We start from the raw sequence: 22084 nt of genomic DNA on the forward strand, positions 1-22084 counted from the left end.
CCACTGACCACCTCCCTCCCCATTGAGAATCTGCAAAGCTCTTCAAGGCTGCTTAACGCTCCTCTTTTAAAAATGCCCAACCTGGGGAAAAGAAGTCATATGTTGTCCCCTCCTTCTCCGGACACCTCCATGGCTTGCTATTCCGCTCTACCGGCTCCTTGGGCACGATACCCGTTTTACATCCAAATGTTTGATCCTCATTTCTTTTTTTTTATTGAAGTTTTAACATACATTTTATCTTTAACAGTCCCCCCCTCCCCTCTCCCTCCCTCCCTACCCCTCTCCCCCTCCCCCCCCACTTCCCAGAGCTAAGTACAAGGTATAAAAACAAAAAAAAAATCATAAACATCCATATGCTAACAACCATAAACTCTAAAATCTATCACTCTCTGGCTCATATAGGATAATACAAACACTATTAATATTAAATATATATAGAGAAAAAAAGAAAAAAAAGAAAAAGAAAAGGAAGACTTATTCAAATGCTACATGAAACTTCTTAGTCCCATATTTGTTCTGGATATACTCAATCCATTTTCTCCACTCCATAACATAACATAGCGAATGATCTTTCAAGTAAGCCGAAATCTTTGCCATCTCTGCCAGGTCAGAAACCTTTAAAGTCCACTCTTCTACAGTCGGCAGTTCCTCCTTCTTCCAATACTGGCCTATTAAGAGTCTTGCTGCCGTAATTAAATTCAACATCAACTTAGTGTCCACAACCGTAGCATCTGTAATCATTCCCAACAAAAAAAGTTGCAGACAAAATTTATCCTTTGCTTGAAAATCTTCTGCATATTCCACCAGATCCTCATTTCTTTTCAGCCTGCTGGGCAGCCACTACTGGCAACCTGGGTGAACTTGGTGGGCGTGAAAGATCCCCACTTGTGTAAGACAGCGTCCTCTCTTGGCCCTTTTATGACTTGTGGACTTCAACTCCAGGAATTCCGCGTGCCTGGCTGAGGAATTCTGGGAGATGAAGTCCACAGGTCACCCAAGGGCCAAGTCTGAAAACCCCTGGGCTGCAGCTTCCATCCCTCTAGATCTAGGAATCACGTAAAGAGAGCGCTACCACGGGGCAGACCAAGAAGAGTTGGAGGGAGAACTGGCTTGTTGCCACCCACAGCGTTCAACTAAAGCCACAGCTTTCAGACAGCCCTCCTTACTGATGGCTGTAAACGAAAGCAGCTGTGGGCAGCTTCAGCCACAGCTCCAGTAGCCAAGACCAGCCACAGCCACCCATTCAAGCAGATGCCATGCTCGGCACACCAAGACAAACCGTTGTCCAAAAATGGGTTTGGCCCGGCACAGAAGCCGATCAAGAGCCAAATAGGAGAGATGGACTTTTGCAAAACTTTTACGGAGACCTAGTCCAATTTGGGGTCTGACCCTGAACAACCGTATAGCACGATCTTTTATGTACAAAGTTGATTTCCATATTAAATTTCCAGAATTTAATATGTGGCTAAAGGAGAAGGCTTTGGTTATATTAGTCATGATGTCTAGCTGGTCCAATGAAAAAAAGTATAAAAGAGATGGTCTGCATCCATCCAAGAAAGGGACTGAGTTACTTGGCAATAAAATCACAGCTTTTTTGGAGGAACATTTAAACTAAATAATGGGGATAGTGAGTTAATTGATACAGAACATCACTGTCCCCGGCAATCTAAGAAAATAGGGGAAGCCAGGCACCACACAAGTTATGCAGCAAGTAAACACAGGGTCAGTCATAAAGGACTCAAATGTCTATACACCAATGCACAGAGTATGAACAGTAAGCAGGGTGAACTAGAAATTCAGGTAAATGAGGGCGGATATGATATTGTTGCCATTATGGAAACATGGTAGGACGAAACCTACAAATGGAACACACAGCTAGAGGGATTTAAACTATTTAAAAGAAATAGACTAAACAAAAGAGGAGGAGGAGTTGCTCTATATATAAGAAATAACTTTATCTCTACAGAAATAGAGCACAACAATGACGAAAACTGTAAACTTGAAAGCATTTGGGTAAATATAAAAGGGGAAAAAATGACATTGCCATAGGTGTATACTATAGGCCGCCCAAACAAGCAGAGGAAATAGATGAACTTTTTGCTAGTCAGCTAACTAAGGTATGTAAGAAGCACAACAGTAATGGGGGACTTTAATTACCCTGATATCAACTGGGAGACAAACTCTGCACCAAGTGGAAGATCAAACAGATTCCTGTCAAACCTAGCAGACAACTTTCTCTCCCAAAAAGTAGAGAAGGGAACTAGGGGATTAGCCATATTGGATTTAATTCTCACAAAACAGAGATGAAATGATAGAAGGTGTCGAAGCCACAGGAACCTTGGGGGGAAGTGATCATGCAATATTGGAATTCAACATTCTGGAGGCACAAGCAATAGAACACAGCCAAACTAGTGTCTTGGACTTTAGAAGACCTAATTTCAATTAACTTAGAGAGACCATGGGAAGAATTCCATGGATGAGAATCCTAAAGGAGAAAACAACTCAAGAAGCTTGGGAAATTTTGAAAAGTGAGATAATAAAGGCCCAGTCTAGTACAATACCAACAAAGAAGAAAAATAACAGCTCTCAAAAGAAACCAGCATGGCTGCATAAAGAACTCTCTGATAAATTGAAAGATAAAAAGGACAAGTATAAGAATTGGAAAGAGGGGCACATAACTAAGTCAGAATATCAGCAAATAGCCCGTGCCTGCAAAGATGAAGTGAGGAAAGCTAAGGCTCAAAATGAACTAAGGCTTGCGACCAAAGTCAAAAATAACAAAAAATGCTTCTTTCAACATATAAAAAACAAGAAAAAAGTTAAGGAAATGATTGGTCTATTAGTGGGTGAAAGTGGCAAGAAGGTGACAAGCAATAGGGAGAAAGCAGAACTATTTAATTCGTTTTTTGCATCTGTCTTTACACAAAGGGAAACAACAGTCCAACCTACCAAAACCAGTGCCATAAAAAACAGAACAGAAACGCAAGTTAAGATAGGCAAGAAAATGGTAAGTGAGCACCTGTCCAGCCTAGACAGGTTCAAATCACCAGGACCAGATGGATTACACCCCAAGGTTCTCCAGGAACTGGCAGACGTGATCTTAGAACCACTGAACTATATTTTTCAAAGATCCTGGAGCACTGGGGAACTACCGGAGGACTGGAAGAGAGCTGATGTAGTTCCCATCTTCAATAAAGGGAAAAAAATAGATCCAGGAAACTACAGACCTATCAGCCTGACCTCAATACCTGGGAAGATTCTGGAAAAGATAATCAAACAACAAATCAGCGAACACCTTGATGCGAACAAAGTTATCACTAAAAGCCAACATGGGTTTGTCAAAAACAGATCGTGCCAGACAAATCTTATTGCATTCTTTGACCAAGTGACAAAACTAGTGGACCAGAGGAATGCTGTAGATATAATTTACTTGGACTTCAGTAAGGCATTTGATAAAGTAGATCACAACCTACTACTTGATAAGATAGAAAAATGTGGGTTAGACAGCATCACCACCAGATGGATTCGTAGCTGGCTGACAGGCCGTACTCAGTGTGTGGTCCTCAATGGAACCGCATCTACATGGAAGGAAGTGTGTAGTGGGGTGCCCCAGGGCTCTGTTCTGGGCCCAGTGCTCTTCAATATCTTCATTAACGATTTGGATGAGGGGATAGTTGGGGAACTCATCAAATTTGCAGACGACACCAAGCTGGCAGGAATAGCCAATACTCCAGAAGATAGGCTTAAGATACAGAAAGATCTGGACAGACTCGAACACTGGGCACTATCTAACAAAATGAAATTCAATGGTGAAAAAAGTAAGGTTCTGCATTTAGGCAGGAAAAATCAAATGCACAGGTATAGTATAGGTGGTACCTGGCTCAATAGTAGTAACAGTGAGAGAGATCTCGGAGTCCTAGCGAACAATCCCTTCAATATGAGCCAGCAGTGTGCTGCAGCTGCCAAAAAGGCCAACACAGTGCTAGGCTGCATTAACAGGGGGATAGAATCAAGATCACGTGAAGTACTAATACCACTTTACAATGCCTTGGTAAGGCCACACCTGGAATACGGCATCCAGTTTTGGTCACCACGATGTAAAAAAGATGTTGAGACTCTAAAAAGGGTACAGAGAAGAGCAACAAAGATGATTAGGGGGCTGGAGGCTAAAACAGATAGGGAACGGTTGCTGGAATTGGGGATGTCCAGTTTAATGAAGACAAATACGAGGGGGGACATGATAGCAGTGTTCCAATATCTCAGGGCTGCCCCAAAGAAGAGGGAGTCAAGCTATTCTCCAAAGCACCTGAAGGCAGGACAAGAAGCCACGGATGGAAACTAGTCAAGGAGAGAAGCAACCTAGAACTAAGGAGAAACGTCCTGACAGTTAGAACAATTAACCAGTGGAACAACCTGCCTCCAGAAGCTGTGAATGCTCCAACACTGGAGGTTTTTAAGAAGAGACAGGACAGCCATTTGTCTGTAATGGTATAGGGTTTCCTGCCTGAGCAGGGGGTTGGACTAGATGACCTCCAAGGTCCCTTCCAACATTATTATTATTATTATTATTATGTCACTTTTCACAAAGCTATTGCCTTTTTTTGGAGTTCTTCATTGCTTTTAGTCTGTGTGTCTATTTGTCTAGGGTGGGGGGGGGGGTTTAAACTGCCGGCCCACAGGCGAGACGCGTCACAAGGAAACCGCACCCACCCCATTGCCGGCCATGGGGAAAAAGTTCCGATACGTTGCGTGACATCACGAGTTTGACACGTCTGGTCTATGGAGTTTGAGCACACGTGTCCTCTTGCCCTATAGAGGTATGCCTATGTGTCCTTTTGCCCCTACTTGTGGTTTCTGCTGCTTCTTTTCTTGTGGCCAATCTCGAAACTCCATCTCAGTACAGGTTGTTACCTTTCCTTCCTCTCTGACAGATCATAGGGTTACATTCTCCTACATTTTTACTTCTTCCGAGGAAGGGCCAGAATAGAGTTGGAAGGGACGTTAGAGGTCCTCTAGTCCAACCCCCTGCTCAAACAGGAGACCCTGCCTACAGTTAGTCCTCAACTTACAACCACTCATTTAGTAACCTTTTGAAGTGACAATGGCAGAGGAAAAAAACGACTTGCAGCCAGTCCTCACACTTAAATTCAAGGCAGCATCCTCATGGTCACATAATTACTGGGTGCTTGGCAACTGGGATGCATGGATGGTCGCCCTGTCCCGGGGTTGTTGCGGTTGCCATTTGTGACTTTTGCATCCAGCTTCCGACAAGCCAAGTCTAACAGGGGAAACTGGATTCGTTTAATGACCACACCATTCACTTAACAGCTGCAAGAACTAGAGTGGCAAAAGGGAGGTAAAATTAGGTGTGACTCACTTAGCAACCGAATGGAGGCTCTGGTCTCAGTTGTGGCCGTAAGTCGAGGACTACTGAGACCAAGAGCCTAGACTAGGGGTCGGCAACCTTAAACCCTCAAAGAGCCACTTGGACCTATTTCCCACAGAAAATACCGGGAGCCACAAACCCCTTTTGACATCTAAAATGAAGATGATACTGCATATATCATTTTTTTACCTTATGTATAAAAAATAGTATGTTGCATTTATGAAATCAATGAACTGCTACAGAGAAAAATTTTTATTTCTGCATGCAACAAAACCATTTTGAACTCTGGGGAAAAAAACCCTGCATTGAAGGTTACTTTAAAATAAAATACTCAATGTCTGTTTGAGTCCTCCTCGTATTTATGAAATAAAAAGCCAAACTTAAGTTATCCACTGTAGCAAACCAAAAATGCCTCTGCTTCTGTGTGCCATCATCCTTTCATTGCATGTACTGGACCGTGCAATCAACAGTCAACCTGAATAAAAAAAGGATTACTTCACTGAACAATGTCAAATACATATTTGCAAAACAATAAGCCAATTAAAAATATTTTATTTTACCTGGTTAATGTGATTTTTGCTTCTCAGCATCAGCACAGAGTGTCTGCACATCAGGGCTGTAAGACGTCACCTTCATCTTCACACAGGACTGTAAGCTGTTGACTGCGAGGCGTGAGCGGTATTTATTTTTAATATAATTCACGTTGGAGAAGACCTGCTCACATATATATGTGGATCCAAAGATTGACAGGACTCCAAATGCGTATTTTTTCATGTTCGTATAAGTGACAGGGATGGCATTCCATGTTTCGAATATAAGTTTGTCCGGTTTGGGAAGGTTTTCAATATCACTCCATTTCTGATTCTGAGCAAGAATGGCCTTCTGACGGGCGACATCTTCAAGATTATCCGTCAAGCGTTGGAACTTGGACACCCACATATTTTTGTCGGCTATGTCGGCCAGTTCCATCTCCAGATCGGATTGACTTACATCTGCAAATGCAGTCATATTCAATGCAGATGGATCGATGGTCAGGGGAGTGACAGGGAAAGACAATGTGTTTTTTTCCTCTCTGAACTCACAGAATCGCTTCCCAAACGATGTTTGCATTGCAGTGACTGCGGACTGCAAATACTCCAAATTTATCATGTTGTGACTTTGTCTGAACTCTCTCAAGGAGGGGAAGTGGGACAGTGTACCTGTCTGTAAATCTCTGGCAAACATTGCCAACTTATGCTCAAATGCCAAAACCTCCTCCAGCATGTGCAGGGCTGTGCCTCCTCTCTCCTGAAGAGTTGTGTTCAGGGTGTTCAGGTGCGCTGTCATATCTACCATGAAGTGTAGCTTTTCCAGCCATTCTGGCCATTGCAGCTCAGGAAAGGTGAGCCCTTTGCTGCCCAGGAAAATTTTCACCTCTTGCAGACATGCGGCAAAGTGTTTTAGCACTTCCCCTCTGGACAGCCATTGGACTTTGTTGTGCAACAGGAGATCAGAAGATGTGCTTTTCACCTCACCCAGTAGCAGACTGAACTGATGGCGATTCACACCTTGTGCCATTATTTTATTGACAAGCTGAATGACAACATTCATTACTTCTGCGCATTCCAGAGGAAATGTTTGAGCACACAATGCCTCTTGGTGCATGATGCAGTGAAACGTCAGCAGCTTTCTACCCAGTGACTTCTGCAGCAAAGCCACAAAGCCCTCCTGCGCTCCCGTCATACTCGGTGCCCCATCAGTAGCCACTGACACCAAGTGAGTGGTGCTTATTTCTTTGGTTTTAAAATAATCCAAGACAGCCTCACAGATGTCCTCCCCCCGGGCTTGGCCTTTCAGGGGTATAAACTCAATCATTTCTTCCTGTGGCCCAACAGAGTTCACGTATCGGCAGAACAGCGCTATTTGTTCAATATCACCTTTGTCTTTAGATGCATTACAGGCTATTGAGTACGCCACAGCTGAATTGATGTCTTTAATTTGCTGTCTGGTGATGTTTTCTGCCATATCTATGGTCCTGTCTTTGACAGTCTTTGCAGAGAGAGGCATATCTCTGATTCTCTGCACAATTTCGCTCTTGTTGTTGAAGTCTGAAAATAAATGTTCTGAAATCTTAACGAACAATTCTTTGATATAATCTCCATCTGTGAACGGCCTCCCGTGCCTAATGATTTCCTGAGCGGCCACAAAACTAGCGTAGGTAGTTGAATTTGCAGACTTCACCTTCATAAAATGATTTTCGCTCAGATCAACCTTCTGCATCAGCTCCAAAATGGCTTTTTTTCTCTCGTCTCCATCCGGATATTTTTCAGCGAAGGCCGCGTGTTTATTCTGGAAATGCCTTGCAACATTTGACTTTTTGTTGTTTGCCAATTTGTCACCACATATTAAACATACCGGTAAGCCGGTCTCGTCAGTAGTGAAAGCAAAGGAATATGCCCACCTATCATTAAACACTCTGTTTTCCTCCGAAATTTTTCTTTTCTTGCACGGTTTATCCATGGTCGGCCTAGCGGGGGAGGGAGGTCAAAAAGTACGATTAATCTCCTGCCGGCGAGTATCGCACGTTGGCGCTTATGGCAAATATTTCGAGCAAGGAGGATCAGCAGCAGAGATGAAGAAGCCACAGGCGGCTCCAGAGCCTAGAAAGAGGGCAGAGAGGACAAAAGAGAGCCAGTCCAAGCAAATCAGCATCCAAAGGAGGTTCCCCCCCCCGCAGGCAGCTCTTCCTTTCCCTCCCCTGACTTTATCATTTGTTAAATTAATAAGCCGAAGGGTTCCATCCGCCCGCCGTGGACGATGGGCTTTCTCGTCTCTCCCCGAGCGCGGCTTCCACGCGGGCTGGAGGCGCCCCGACCGCCCGGAGGCAGGGAAGAGCGGTCGCAGACGCCGCCTCGGGCGGTAGCTCGGCTCTCCTTCCGCGGGCCTGGAGGGAAGATGAGGCGGCAGGGAAGAAAACCCGCGCAAGACCCGCCTCAGCCCGTTTCTGACGAAGGCGGGAAAGCGCCGCCCTCGGCCTCCTCAGGAAAAGCCCGCGCTGTCCCGACAGGCACCGCGCCAGCCACCCGGAAGCCGTCCGCTCTGTCCCCCTTCCCCGCGTCTATGGTCGCAGGACCGGAAGTGGGCGTGGCCAGCGGCGGGAGATCCACGGAAGGGCAGGTGAGCGACCCTCCCGGCCCGTCAGAGCCGCTTTTTCCCTCCCGGCGGCGGCTCCGCTTTTTTCTTCGCTCCTCGCGCCTCCTCCCGCTTTACCCCCCTCCCCCCCGCCGTTTCCGGCTCGGCCTGGCGGGCCCGGGTTCTCTTCCGGGGCCAAATACGAGCCGTACGTGAGGGGCCGGGGAGGGGCAGGCGGAAGGAGATAGCGCAGCTTCTCCCGTGTTCGCGGCGTGGGGCTCTTCCTTCCGCGCAGCGTCGCCGCGGAGGGGGGGGAGGAAAGAGGGCGGAGCTTTCCCGCGGGGAACCCGGAACCTCTCACGCAGCGCCGCCGCCGCCGCTCTTCTCTTTCGTAGCTCCCCGGCCGAGGTGCGCGCGCAGCTCCCGCCTGCCCAATCGAGCGCCGAGCGGAGGAGGAGGAGGAGGAGCGGCAGAGGCGGCCGGCCGATCGGCCGACCTTCCGGGAAGCGGGCCTGCGCGGCGGGTGAGGCCGGGGTCCCGGCGGTCGGGCGGCCGGGAGGCGGAGGAGGAGAGCGCTTCTCCCCGGGCCGGAGGGGGGCGCGGGCCGCCCCGCTTCTCGCTACCGTCCCTCTCCGCAGCTGCCCAGGGCCCCGCCGGCAGGATGTTCCACGGGATCCCCGCCAACGCCGGGATGGGAGGTGAGGCCTCGGCCGGGGGGGGGACGGGGGGAGGGGGAGGGCCGTGGCTGGCGGGCGACGCTCACCTCTCCGCTCCCTTCCGCTTTCAGCCCCCGGGAACAAGCCGGAGCTCTACGAGGCAAGTCCCTCCCTCCCTCTGTGCGTCTCTCTGGGTGTGTCCTCCCCCACCCTTGGGGACGGGAGGGGTCCCCCAAGGCCGGCCGTTGCAGGCGCTGCCAGGGCTGCCCTCCCCCTTGCTTGAAAGGGGACGGGGGGGGGTTTCCTCCCTGTAGCCCCCACCCCACAGACAGTGCCCGCCCTCCCCCCCCACCCGGACAGGGGTCGGGAGCAGCTCTGAACTTCTCCTCCTTGCAGGAAGTGAAGCTGTACAAAAATGCCCGGGAGCGGGAAAAGTGAGTATTTGTCCTTTAGACCAGCGTTTCCCAACCTTAGGAACTTGAAGATGCGTGGACTTCAACTCCCAGAATTCCCCAGCCAGCTGGCTGGGGAATTCTGGGAGTTGAAGTCCACGCATCTTCAAGTTCCTAAGGTTGGGAAACGCTGCTTTAGACTTTCTCTTCTTCCTTGTGAGTATTTGCGTTTCCTTCCTTCCTCTTTCTTTCCTTTTTCTTTCTTGTATTTCCTTTTTCTTTCTTTCCTTCCTTTCTTCTATTTGCATTCCTTCCTTCCTTTTCTTTTTCGTTTCTTTCCTTCCTTGTCCTTTTTCTTGTATGTACGCTTCCTTCCTCTTTCTTTCTTTCTCTTCCTTTTTCTTTCCTTCTTTCCCTTTTCTTTTTTTCCCTTTTTCTTTCTCGTATTTACATTTCCTTGCGTCCTCACTAAAATGAGGACTCAGATTGTGGGCAACGTGCTGACCCTGTAACCTTCCGTGGGAGGACTGTTAAGCTCTGTGAAGTGGCATATAAGTTCTAAGTGCTGTTATTCCTTCTCCTTTCTGTTTATTGATTTTATATGGCACCCGTCCTGCTATCCAGTAACTCTGTGTCTCCCCCCCACCCCAAATGATCCCCTCTGCCAGAAGTCTCCAACCCTGGCCACTTTTAAGACTCGTGGACTGGGGAATTCTGGGAGTTGAAGTCCACAAGTCTTAAAGTGGCCAAGGCTGGGGAGCCCTGCTCCGTACAGACTTGCAGGCCTCTCTGAATGGGGAGCCGCTGGAGGTCAAAGGGAGGACGAGCAGCCCGGGGCTGAGTGCGCAGAGCAACCCGAGAAGGGGCCTCTGGGCCCAGCCCCCGCCCCGCTTGGGAAGGTGCTACTGCACTCCACTTGGTTTCAGATACGACAACATGGCCGAGCTGTTCGCTGTGGTGAAGACTATGCAAGCCCTGGAGAAGGCCTACATCAAGGACTGTGTCAACCCCAACGAGTAAGTGTCTGAAGGCCTCACGGCAAGTATTATAGCAAGACACGAGTTGGGTGGGATCTTGGAGGTCCTCTAGTCCAGCCCACACTTAAGCAGGGGACCCTGTACCATTCTACTATATACGGAGGAGGAAGGAAAAAAGGAAAAGGGAGAGAACAGGTCCATTGCCCGGTGATCCTGCCTGGCCTCCTCGGATGCTTCTAGAGATCGGGCTGGAATCTGATAGGAAGAGCCTGGTCTTTCCCGGGGGAGACTCATCAACGGACTCAGAGCAATTAGAGGCAGCGCAAATTAACCCCCTCCCCTTCTTTGATGGATCCTTAGACTTCCAGCGGCCTGGAGGAATTTTTGTCGGCCTGCTCCATCTGCGGCAATGCAGGTCGTCTTTTAACTTACGGCCACAATTGAGCCCAACGTTTCTGTTGCTAAGTGAGACATTTGTTAAATGCCTTTTGCCCCAATTGACGACTTTTCCTGCCACAGTTCTTAAGTGAATCGACGCAGTTGTTAAGTTAGCCACACGGTCATTAAGTGAATCCAGCTTCCCCCGTCGACTTTGCTTGTCAGAAGGTTGCAAAAGGGGATCACGGGACCCCATTTATGCAGCCGTCATAAATACGAGCCAGTTGCCATTTTGATCAGGTGACCGTGGGGAATGCTAGGATGGTTTGCAAGTGTGAAAAATGGCGATAAATCGCCTTTTTTTCAGAGGTTTGTAATTTCAAACAGTCGCTAAACGAATGGTTGTAAGTCAAGGACTACCTGTACGAACTTAATTCTCACCAGCCACTGCCAAGGAGGGACAAGACTATACATACAAATATTTTAAATATTTTGTTATGGTTTTAACTGCCTGTATTTTTAAAGGGGGGACGCGGTGGCTCAGTGGGTTAAGACGCTGAGCTTGTCGATCAGAAGGTCGGCAGTTTGGCGGGTCGAATCCCGAGTGCCGCGTAGCAGAGTGAGCGCCTGTTACTCGTCCCAGCTTCTGCCAACCTAGCAGTTCAAAAGCACGTAAAAATGCAAGTAGAAAAATAGGGACCGCTCCGGTGGGAAGGTAACAGCGTTCCATGCGCCTTTGGCATCTAGTCATGCCGGCCACGTGACCACGGAGACGTCCTCGGACTAGCGCTGGCTCTTCGGCTCTGAAATGGAGATGAGCACCGGCCCCTAGAGTCGGAAACGACTAGCACGCATGTGCGGGGGAACCTTTACCTTTACCTATTTTTAAAGGGATTTTATGTTTTCTAAACTTTAGTTGGAAGCTGCCCGGAATTGGCCGAAAGATGGGGCCGTAATCAATGTTTTAAATAAATAAAATACCCCTCCTCTTTGCTGAAGGGGCCACGATGGCTCAGCAGTTAAAGCTGCCAGTCTGGGCTTGAGACCAGAGCACTATGCACTGGGCTGAGCACTACGCACTTGCCCCAGTGCCTGCCCACCTAGCAGTTCAAAAGCACGCAGATGCAAGCGGGTAAATAGGTACCACTACCGTGTTTCCCTGATATTAAGACCCAGTCTTAATTTACCATAATTGATCACGACTGTGGAAATTGTCTTCGGATAACAGTTGGCCAAGAAACAGAGATAAGCGGGAACACAGTCGGACACGGCTAGACGGGGGAAGCCTTGACTCCTCCCCCACCCCATTGCCGCTCACTTTTGGACCCCTCCCTTCCTGGCAGGTACACGGCCGCCTGTTCGCGCCTCCTGGTCCAATACAAGGCCGCCTTCAAGCAGGTGCAAGGGCTGGAGATCAACTCCATCGATGACTTTTGCCGCAGGTTTCGAGTAAGAGATCAAAGGGGGGGGGTTGCATGAAAGAGTGCCTGGTGACGGGGGGGGCAGGCCTGTTCAGGGGAGGGGGGAATCTGAGAAGCGGTCCCTTTTTCCCTTCCCAGCTCGACTGCCCGCTGGCCATGGAGAGGATCAAGGAAGACCGGCCCATCACCATCAAGGACGACAAAGGCAACCTCAACCGTTGCATCGCGGACATCGTCTCGGTAGGTTTTGGGGGGAGACCCCGGGGGGGGGCACTCTCCACAAGATACATCTGGCCAGGTGCCTGACTGGGGCGGCTTTCTCTCTCTCTGTGTCTATTCTAGCTCTTTATCACTGTGATGGACAAGCTGCGCTTGGAAATCCGGGCCATGGATGAGGTAAGGTCCTGGTTTCTCTCCCCTCCCCACCATCGACTCTGGGGAGAAAAGTCTGAGGACCCCCCCTCCCCCGGCTGCTCCCTGACCCTGAAGCCACAACGTTCAGGGAGAGGGTTGCAAAAAGTTACCTCTGCCCATGTTCAAGCAGGGCCTGTGCCCCATTCCTCCAGATCCCTCCCTCCCTTTTCCTTCCTCCGTTCCTCACTCCTTCTTCCTATCCTTCCTCCCTCCCCCCCCTGACTTTCCTCTCCCTTCCGTAGGAGGTAAGCAAGGTTTCCCCTTTCTCCTCCTCCACAGATCCAGCCAGACCTGCGAGAGCTGATGGAAACCATGAACCGCATGAGCCATTTGCCCCCCGACTTCGAGGGGCGGCAGAAAGTGAGCCAATGGTGAGCTCTTTCCTTGGCCCGACGGCACCCTTGCCAGCGTGTGCCCCTGGAAGGCAGGGCTGGGTAAAGCCAGAGGAGATGCAGAAACAAATGCCGATTCTTTTCCCCTTGCGGGGTGTGTGTGTGTGTGTGCTCTCCGGCCTTGGCTGTTCTCCTGCAGACGTTTTACCACCCAACTAGGGAACTTCACCAGGGCTAGAAGGAGGGCGGTGGGTTTGGAGAAAGGAGACGAGGGGAGGAGGACAATGACAACAACTGGGGGGGTGTCTTTTTTTGCAGACCTTTCATTACCCGACTAGGTAACGTCATCAGTGGTAGGAGGGCGTGGGATTCTCTCTCTGCCCTGCCAATGTCAGCAGGAACGGCCTTGGCAGTTCCTTTATTGGGCTGCTTACTCTTTGGTCGCCTAGTATTAATTTGTCTTTCCTCCTCCTCCCCCGGAGAGACTGGGGAGGCGAGGCAGGCCCCCTCCTCCCCCTCTGCTCAAGACCCATTTCTCTGTAGGCTGCAGACCCTGAGTGGGATGTCGGCTTCCGATGAACTGGACGACTCCCAGGTCCGTCAGATGCTCTTCGACCTGGAGTCGGCCTACAACGCCTTCAACCGCTTCCTGCACTCCTGAGGGAGAGAGAGAGGCAGGGCCCTTCGGAGGGGAAAATGCAACAGGCGCCCTTGGGCTCTGCTACGCCCACACAGGCTTTCGAAGGCTGTCTGTCGGGTGTCTGTCTGCCTGTCTGAATGCAAGGACGACTCTAGTTTCCCTTCCTTCGGAGAAAGAAGCCCTGGTCGATCTCTACGGTTTATCCCTCTCCTCCTTGCGAGGGCTGCAGTGCAGATATTTACCCCACGGCGGGGGGGGGAACCAGACCCTCCTTTTGCAGCCTTGAATTGGAGCAGCAGCATAATGGGGGGAGGGGCTGCGTGTATTTATTTGGGTTTTGCTTTCGCCTCGGAGAGGCAATTTTTGTGGGTCTGAAGCAAATAAAACCTTTCTACTACTAAAGCTGGCAACATACCCGATTTATTCAGAGGTCGCTTACCCCCCCCCGCTTCCTCTTCTCAAAGTTACAAAGACCCTTCCCTCCTTGCTCCCCCCAAAAACCTTAAATGGGGGGGTGCCCCTCCCCAGCTCTACTTACAGCCAGAGAAGCAGTGACATTCAATAAATAAGGGACAGTTCAACGCAGGACAGCGTTATGAGAATTATATGGTTAAAAACAGCAGCTCGGTCCGTGGCACTTTGTCTCCCACCCAAATTTGCTCTGCAGGCACAAAGTCCTGAGTTACACAAGTTGAATTTGTGGCCGTCCGCAGCCCGTTTTCCACTCAAGTTCCACTGAGATTCGGCCGGGCTGGAATGGCGTGAGTGGCATGCAGCCCGTGTTACCCGACGACTCGGCCCTCGATCGATGGACCCCCCCCATCAAGGGGTTCCTGTGCTACAGGCTCTGGCAGAAAAGTTTGTGGTGACGGGTGACGGAGTGAAGGGAAGTGTTGGCCGGGCTGCGCCAGAGCTTGGCCACGTCCCGCTGGTCGCTCCTGCTTAGCTGCCGGCTGCAGAGTTGCAGCTGACCCACCAGAGAGGAGAGCTTCGTCCACGTGGCGGTCTCCAGGGGTCCACGGACAGAACAGCCTAGGAAAAAGGGAGGGAGAGGGGCAACTCAGCAATCTCCTGGGAAGTGCCCGTCTTGAACCCAGGCCCCGCTCTCCCTGCCAAGCAGCAAAGGCGGGCTTCAATTTATTCATTTATATTAAGTTTATCGCCCGTCTCACGGTCGGGTCACAATGCCATAAACAATTGGTAAAAGAGTGAGCATCGAAAGTTAAAACCCAGAGCGGTTAAAACGTTTGGTGCCTACAAATAAAAAGGTTCAAATGAACAACCGTGCCAATCAAAAACGAAGCTTTTAGTTAATGCGTTGCCCCGTTTCTTTCAATGGTATCCTTGCTCCGTTGTGAAGTAACTCCAGAAGCCAACTGGCAAGCGAGAAAAAACGGACCTGGGAGAATCTTATTTATTAAGTTTCTCTCAGAATCCATTTATATCACATTCATAAATGTATGTTCAAAACATTATCCCCTCCCCCATGGATTCTGCCATCTCCTGAGGAAGGAGGAGCGCATGTGGATTCAAAGGCCAAAGGAACCTTTTGAACGGGGAACAAAGGGGAGGGTTAGGGAAGAAGGCATCTGGCCTGTGTCTTCGTTTAATTCTGGAGAGGAAGAAGGCAATAACCGTAAAGATCCGAAGTTCCCTTTTTCCCACGAAAGGGATGACACGAAGTAAAATGATGGGGGGCTGACCGAATGGGGTTGAGGGAAGGGGGGTTAAACCGGGAACTCTTTATAAAGTTTCAATTTGTAAAACAATACCAAGTCCTGTCTTGTATTTCCACAACCAAGCATGTCCTAGTAAAAATTCCTTTTGGACTAGAACTGACTCCAAGAGTTTTTGTTTTCCTAAGACGTGGATTGGGGTGGGTCCTGAGTTTCTATGCTTTCCTGCGCCTGGTTCCTAGAAGGAAGTGCATTTGGGCAGGGATAGGAAAGGGAAGCAGACCAAGCGGCTTCCTCCGTTTTGTGAAGGACAGACGCAAACAGAGGAGAATATAGCATCCTTGGTGCTCCCTCAGCTGGGTGGTTTTCTTGCAGACGTTTCATGACCCAACTAGGGAACATCATCAGTGCTTCTAAGGAATGGGACTTACTAGCACTGAGGATGTTACCTAAACGTCTGCAAGAAAGCCACCCAGCTGAGGGAGCACCTGGGACCCCACAGTCCTTTCCTCCTCTCCACAATCGTCACTCCCTTTTAGCACTGATGACGTTCCCTAGTTGGGTCATGAAACGCCTGCAACCAAGGTCCCCTCAGAGCAGATAGAGGCCGGAGTTAGCCAACCTACAACATGCACTAAACTCCAGGGCAGGGTGACACGACACCCTGGTTCAGGCGACAGTGGCTGCAGCCTTCGGCCGTAGAAAACCCCGGCAAGCTCACCGGCCAGGCTAAGGAACCGGAGCCCTCGCTTCCGCTCCTCCAGGGTGACCAGCAGCGTCCGGAGGCCAACCAGGCCAATGGCGGGGTTTGCCGACAGGTCCAGAGAGACTAAGGACAGGCAAGTGGAGAGGCTCCTGCGGAGAGAGCAGCTTCTGAGTTAACAAGTCGGGAGGGGACCTTGGAGGTCTTCTAGTCCAACCCCCTGCTCAGGCAGGAAACCAGGCAAATGTGCTTGGAAGGTGGTCTGCTTGCAAGGTTCAGGAGCAGAGCTCCCTAAACCACAAGCCCACTCCCATCAACCTCTGCTGGGCTACTGGGGAAGGAGACCCCCCCCCGCCGCCTCCTTCCATCTAGAAGGACTTGCTTGCTTTGGGGTTCCAGCTGTGTGGAAGAGCCCACCCCTCATTTTCAGAAGCCCAGCAGCCCAGAGAGCGTCTACTGTTGGACGGCAACAAGGAAGGTGAGAAGCACAGCGGAGGTTGCCCCCAAGACAGCCTGGGACGATGGTCCCTATCGGGGCTTGTTCTCGGGGCCACTCCCTCTTCCGCATTCTCACAACTGGGCAAAAGCAGCTTCCTCACCTAGCTAGCTCTGACACATCTTCATCGTCCAGGTGATTCCCAGAGAATCCCAGGTGGGTCAGAACGCAGCCTTCCTGTCCGGAGAAGGGTCAAAATTCAGAATTGAGACTGGGGGGGGGCTGTGTCTTTGATCTTCCCCCCATCCCCAAATTTCACAACGTCTCCGGGCGGATCAGAGAAGACCAACCTGCATCAGATACCTAACCACGCTGTCCCTCAGCTGCGGCCGGTCGCCTGCCCCGAGGTCCAGGCAGCCCAGCTCCAGGTGGGTGAGCGAGTCGCAGGGCAGGCTTTTCAGCAGCACCCCAAGGCCGCGGGACCCCAGGGCATTGTGGGACAGAGAGAGACTCCTGAGGTGCACAGCTCCTGCGAGGAAACAGGAGGAGGTGGAACGTCTCCAGATGTTCGAGGGCCAGAGCGTGGCCCACAAGGAGGGGAATGAGGGAGGACAGGGGAGGTACCGAGGGCCACAGAGGCTCCTAATGCAGGGGTCCCCAACCCCAGGGCTGTGGACCAGTACCGGGCCGCGGCATGCCATCAACCGGGTCGCACAAACAAGCAAAGCCCCATCTGTGGGATATAGGCAGCACACCAAACCACACAACCCTCCAGTCCGCGGAAAAACCTTTCTGCCCGGAACCGGTCCCTGGTGCCCAAAAGGTTGGGGACCTCTGCCCTAATGCAAAACTTTATTGAGTACATCGCTTCGGCACAGATGACAGCAAAACCAGCTGTGACAAGACACCCCCCCCAACCCAAACCCCTACAAGAAAAGTATGGAAGTCTCCCTCTTCCCTCCTCTCTCTTGGCAAGATCCCATTGCCCAATCAACTATGCTATGAGAAAGTGTCTGTGGGTGTAGCCAGACGCCTGGTGTAACGTCCTTGAATCTCACAGTCTGTCTTCTTAATCTTTGAAGATTGCATTCCAATCCCTTCCCCCCACCCCCCCACCCCTGAGTTTGTTGGCAAGCTGAGGAGCAGAATGGGTCACACCAGCAAAACCGTGCTTCGAAACTTGACAGGAGGGCGACCCCCCCTCGATTCTGGACCTTCCCCCAACCCCTTATCTTTCAATAGCCAGAGGTGCCCCTGACCCCCACGCCTGTCCCGCCTTCCTACCTTTCAAGGCGCTGGCCAGCAGGAGAGAGTGAGGTTCCGGGAAGGTAGGGCCGAGGCCGCAGGCTTGCAGTTGAAGGGTGCCCAAAACAGGGCAGGCCTGAACCAGCGAGGCCAGGGACTGGGCGCTGCGGTCACCCAAGGGGTTCAAGCTGAGGTCCAGCTCTTCTAAGTTCTGGAACGAGAAAAGAGGGTGAAGGGACAGGCAAGCACCAGTCAGGAGCTGCAGAGCCAGGAGGAAAGTTCGTTTGAAAGCTTCCACGCTGGTTTCTCATCCATGGTTGAGAGTTGGACTCCAGAGGGAGTTTAGTTTAAGACTATATCAGTGTTAGATTTCTTTAGCTAGGTACAGGAAATCCTCAACTTACAACACTTCACTTAGTGACCATTCAAAGTTACGTCACTGAAAAATGACTTGTGGCATGTGCGGGGGAACCTTTACCTTTTTAAGGTACTAAATGACTCCGTCTGGCCGATGATCTTTTATTGGGGCTTATTTTGGGGTTGGGCTTATGTTAAGAGCATCCTGGAAAAAAACCACGCTAGCCAGGGATTATTTTCCTGACTGGGTCTTATTTCCGACGGTATTTATGAATAAAGACAGTATTTATGAATAAAGGTAAAGGTAAAGGTTCCCCCGCACATGCGTGCTAGTCGTTTCCAACTCTAGGGGCCGGTGCTCATCTCCGTTTCAAAGCTGAAGAGCCAGCACTTGTCCCAGGACGTCTCCGTGGTCCTGTGGCCGGCATGACTAGACGTCAAAGGCGCACGGAGCGCTGTTACCTTCCCACCGGAGCGGTCCCTATTTTTCTACTTGCATTTTTACGTGCTTTCGAACTGCTAGGTTGGTAGAAGCTGGGACGAGTAACAGGCGCTCACTCTGCTACGCGGCACTCGGGATTCGACCCGCCAAACTGCCGACTTTCTGATCGACAAGCTCAGCGTCCTAACCCACTGAGCCACCGTGTCCCTTATATATAATTTATGAATGGGAGGCTTTAAATGAAAGGGACGCTCTGCTTTTCTTCCTCCCTTCTACCTGGAAGGTAAACGAGGCGGGAAGGCCTGCAGCCAACTTGTGCAGCCCGTCGGGGCCCAGCCGGTTGGCCGAGAGATCCAGTCTCTTCAGCCCAGGGATGGTCCTCAGGGTGGCCTGGAGCTCCTCGGCCGAATCGTCCCCCAGGCCGGTCCCAGAGAGGCACAGCTGGCGGATGGAGGCCTGCAGCTTGAGCGCCCGCAGGAGAGGGCGCAGGTGCCGCTGGCGCAGAGCCGTGCCGGAGACACTGAAGGATGAGCCCGACTCCTGGCGCTCCAGCAGCTTCACCAGCAGCGGCTGTTCTCCTGCAGGTCGGGGGGGGGGGGCGAGAGAAAAGGACCCAGGTTAGCCAAGCCGCTTGCAGGGAGGAAAAGCAGACATCCCAAAGGTGCTTTATTCACGAGGCAACCGGACTTTCTTGTTTTTCTTCTGAAGACATTTCGCTTCTCCCCCAAGAAGCTTCTCCAGCTCTGACTGGATGGTGGGGGAATGGAAGGATTTATACTCCTTGCAGACAGCCGGTCATTTGCATCCTTTTAGAGAGCCGTTGAGGCCACTGGGAGGCTTATCTGTGTCCTCAGGGTCACCTGAGTGGTGCAAATGGGTGTTCCAATCCTTTGAACAGCTCCAAAAAGGCCCCACACCCATTTCACTTGTATTCCATACAGGGGGCCCTTAAGGCATAGCCATGCATTTAGCAACCGTTCAAAGGTTGTCGCACCACGCTTCTTCACATGCGCAGCCTCAAGTAGGCTTTTAAAAAACTCTTAGCTCCCCGTTTGTACTTACAACTGCGCCTAAAAATTTAACGGGTGCGCCCGAGGGGCGGGAATAAACCGAGAGAGGCGGGCTGGGGGCTTACCCAGCGCCAGGGTCTGGCAGGCCTTGCGGTATCTCTCCACCAGGGGTGGCAGGTCCCAGGACTGCACTTCCGCCAAGACCTGAGAGAGGGAAGGAGAGCAGGTGGGCGTGCTGGCCTGGAAGGGGAAGGCCCAGCCCCCCCCAAAGCCTGGGTTCTCCTGGGACCCTCCCCCCTTCCACACAGGGGTCTCCTGTTCAGAGGGGCAGATCCTCCGTCGCCATGTTGCAGGGCTCGCCCCCAGCCCACCCACCCCCGTCCCCATCCTCGACCTTTGGGGAGCAGCCAAAGCCCCCCCCCGCTGAACTCTGAATTCTGGCTGGCAAGGGAAGGGGGGGAGGGGTGTTGGGGCCTAATGGGGCACCCCAATCCGGATGTGGTTAATAGGCTAAGAAGGCCCCACCTCCACTCACATTTGAGCCTTGGTTCGTTTCTTATTTGGGTTAGTTTGGGGGTGCGGGGGGCTTTTAACGTTTGTTTAAAATGTTCTAATTGTCTGACGTGGCTGTTTTGTGATGCTTTAAACCACCCAGAGACACTGGGCAGTGGGATAGGCAGCATATAAATTTGGAAGGGAGGGAGGGAGGGAGGGAAGAAGGAAGGAAGGAAAAAAAGAAAGGACGGAGGGAGGAGAAAAGGAAGGGAGGGAGGAAGGGAGGAAAAGAAAGAAAAAGAAAGAAGGGAGGGAGGGAGGAAGGAAGGAAGAGGAGGGAGGAAGGAAGGAAGGGATGCTGTGGTGGAATCTCCACCCAGAGCAGAGGAGGAATAAAAAGTGGGAGGAAGCCAAGGAGATCATACCCTTGAAGCTTTTCTCTGCCTCTCTTTCTTCTTTTTCTTTCCTTCCTTCTTTCCATTCCCTTCCTTCCTTTCCCTCCCTCCCTCTTTTCCTTTCCTTCTCTCTCTCTCTCTTTCTCCCTTCCTTCTTCTGCAGCCTGGTGAGATTCTTGCAAATAGGAGCACAGCAATAAAGAACCCACTGAGAGCTGCTCGCGGAGTCCTTCTGGCGCCCGGCCCCCATTTCCACGGCCCCCCACCCCTTTCCTCGCCTCCCCCAGCGGCCGCTCACCTCCTCGTTGCTTTGCAGGACGTCCAGGATGCTGTCTTGAGGGGCCAGCAGAGCCCCCTCCTTCTTGAGGGTCAGCCGGGGCAGGAGCCCGCAGGTCTGGTAGTAGCGCTGGGAGGCCTGCTGGGCCAGCCACGAGACTGGCCGGCTCTCGCCCTCACTGCCAGGAGGAGGAGGAGGGGGGAGGCCGGTCAGCAGGGGCTTCTCCCCTGGGGTCAGCCTAACACACAGGGGCAGGCCACCTCGGCTCTTTTAGGACTGGTGGACTTCAACTCCCAGAATTCCTGAGCCAGCCATGCTGAGGGGAAAGGGAGAGGTTTCCAAGCTGAGCCAGGCTAGCTCAGGAATTCTGGGAGTTGAAGTCCACCAGTCATGAAGGGGCCATAGATTCCCCATGCTGGCTCAGGAATTCTGGGAGTTGAAGTCCACCAGTCATGAAGGGGCCATAGTTCCCCCATGCCGGCTCAGGAATTCTGGGAGTTTTAGTCCACGAGTCATGAAGGGGCCATAGTTTCCCTCATGCTGGCTCAGGAATTCTGGGAGTTGAAGTCCACCAGTCATGAAGGGGCCATAGTTCCCTCATGCTGGCTCAGGAATTCTGGGAGTTGAAGTCCACCAGTCATGAAGGGGCCATAGTTCCCTCATGCTGACTCAGGAATTCTGGGAGTTGAAGTCCACCAGTCATAAAAGAGCCAAGGTTGCCTACATCTGGCATAGAAGAACAGAAACTACCCCCGGCCTAATGGCTTCCCAGATAATATCCACCCCACATAATATCCACCTATGCAAAGAGAAAGTGCATGTGGGGGGGGGGGGAATCCTGTGGCACCCCCTCCCTGGGGAATCCAAGATAGCACCCCTCATTCAAGACTTATCGATTCCAAATGCAAGTCCTTGTTTCATGACCATGATGGAAACCAGCAACTTGGCTGTTAAGCAAAGCGTGGCTAAGCAAAACTGCCATGAGGGTTTAAGACGTCGCTTTCCTCCGCTTGATTCATTTTCCTTCCCGTTTATGACTGGGAACGTCATAAACGAGAGGACTGGCCATACAGTTTTGCGTCATAAGCGCAAAAGGGGTTGTTAAGCGAAGCAGTTGCTCCATGAGGACTAAGCTGTAAAAATCCAACTCGGCTGCGTTGCTACAGCCAGCACAGCAAGGCCGCCCCCCACCCTCACGCAGCGCCCTCTTTTGGCCACAGGAGAGTCTACAAGGGACGGTCCCCAAATGGAAGGCGGCGGTCGCAAGGTCTGAGACTCTGCCTGCTTTTTATGGGCGTCGGACTCTTGGGACCCCCCGCCCTCCCCCCGGCATCTAATGAA

The 22084-nt window shown here is 51.3% G+C and overlaps 4 protein-coding genes across 4 annotated transcripts in view; 2 read left to right on the forward strand and 2 right to left on the reverse strand.

The window, feature by feature from the left end:
- Positions 1–883, forward strand: part of EFR3A (EFR3 homolog A) — a 45179-nt gene extending 44296 nt beyond the window's left edge. The window contains exon 26 of the mRNA XM_083357902.1: positions 826–883. The gene's annotated coding sequence lies outside the window, so the exon portion shown is untranslated. The remainder of the gene's footprint in view (positions 1–825) is intronic.
- Positions 884–5620: 4737 nt separating this feature from the next.
- Positions 5621–8448, reverse strand: LOC310637465 (general transcription factor II-I repeat domain-containing protein 2-like). Its single transcript, XM_083357904.1, has 2 exons — positions 5947–8448; positions 5621–5861 (listed from the first exon to the last, which is right to left on the reverse strand). The coding sequence occupies exon 1, from the start codon at positions 7883–7885 to the stop codon at positions 5951–5953; it is 1935 nt and encodes a 644-aa protein (XP_083214030.1). The 5' UTR covers positions 7886–8448; the 3' UTR covers positions 5621–5861; positions 5947–5950.
- Positions 8449–8491: 43 nt separating this feature from the next.
- On the forward strand, positions 8492–14111 carry VPS28 (VPS28 subunit of ESCRT-I). Its single transcript, XM_083357913.1, has 10 exons — positions 8492–8542; positions 8893–9195; positions 9285–9317; positions 9554–9587; positions 10472–10561; positions 12244–12349; positions 12460–12561; positions 12664–12717; positions 13015–13106; positions 13611–14111. Exons 2-10 carry the CDS (start codon positions 9159–9161, stop codon positions 13726–13728), a joined length of 666 nt encoding a protein of 221 aa, XP_083214039.1. The 5' UTR covers positions 8492–8542; positions 8893–9158; the 3' UTR covers positions 13729–14111.
- A 143-nt stretch (positions 14112–14254) lies between these two features.
- The window catches only part of TONSL (tonsoku like, DNA repair protein), a gene marked incomplete at its 5' end in the record, with an annotated part of 28003 nt that continues 20173 nt past the window's right edge, over positions 14255–22084 (reverse strand). The window contains 8 exons of the mRNA XM_083357901.1: positions 14255–14739; positions 16105–16238; positions 16686–16759; positions 16873–17051; positions 17807–17978; positions 18843–19144; positions 19702–19780; positions 20765–20921. Of these exons, the coding sequence (XP_083214027.1) occupies positions 14546–14739; positions 16105–16238; positions 16686–16759; positions 16873–17051; positions 17807–17978; positions 18843–19144; positions 19702–19780; positions 20765–20921 (1291 nt within the window). The 3' untranslated portion in view covers positions 14255–14545. The remainder of the gene's footprint in view (positions 14740–16104; positions 16239–16685; positions 16760–16872; positions 17052–17806; positions 17979–18842; positions 19145–19701; positions 19781–20764; positions 20922–22084) is intronic.

Source organism: Vipera ursinii (genome assembly GCF_947247035.1).
Source record: "Vipera ursinii genome assembly, chromosome: 3".
Taxonomy (NCBI): domain Eukaryota; kingdom Metazoa; phylum Chordata; class Lepidosauria; order Squamata; family Viperidae; genus Vipera; species Vipera ursinii.

What these genes read in the sequence shown, in the direction of transcription:
- LOC310637465 (XM_083357904.1), bottom strand. Translation starts at nt 7,885, where the DNA reads ATGGATAAACCGTGCAAGAAAAGAAAAATTTCGGAGGAAAACAGAGTG.
- VPS28 (XM_083357913.1), top strand. Translation starts at nt 9,159, where the DNA reads ATGTTCCACGGGATCCCCGCCAACGCCGGGATGGGAG. An exon ending in ACTTTTGCCGCAGGTTTCGA is followed by an intron (nt 12,350 to 12,459) that starts GTAAGAGATCAA and finishes TTCCCTTCCCAG; the next exon opens with CTCGACTGCCCGCTGGCCAT. An exon ending in AAATCCGGGCCATGGATGAG is followed by an intron (nt 12,718 to 13,014) that starts GTAAGGTCCTGG and finishes CCTCCTCCACAG; the next exon opens with ATCCAGCCAGACCTGCGAGA.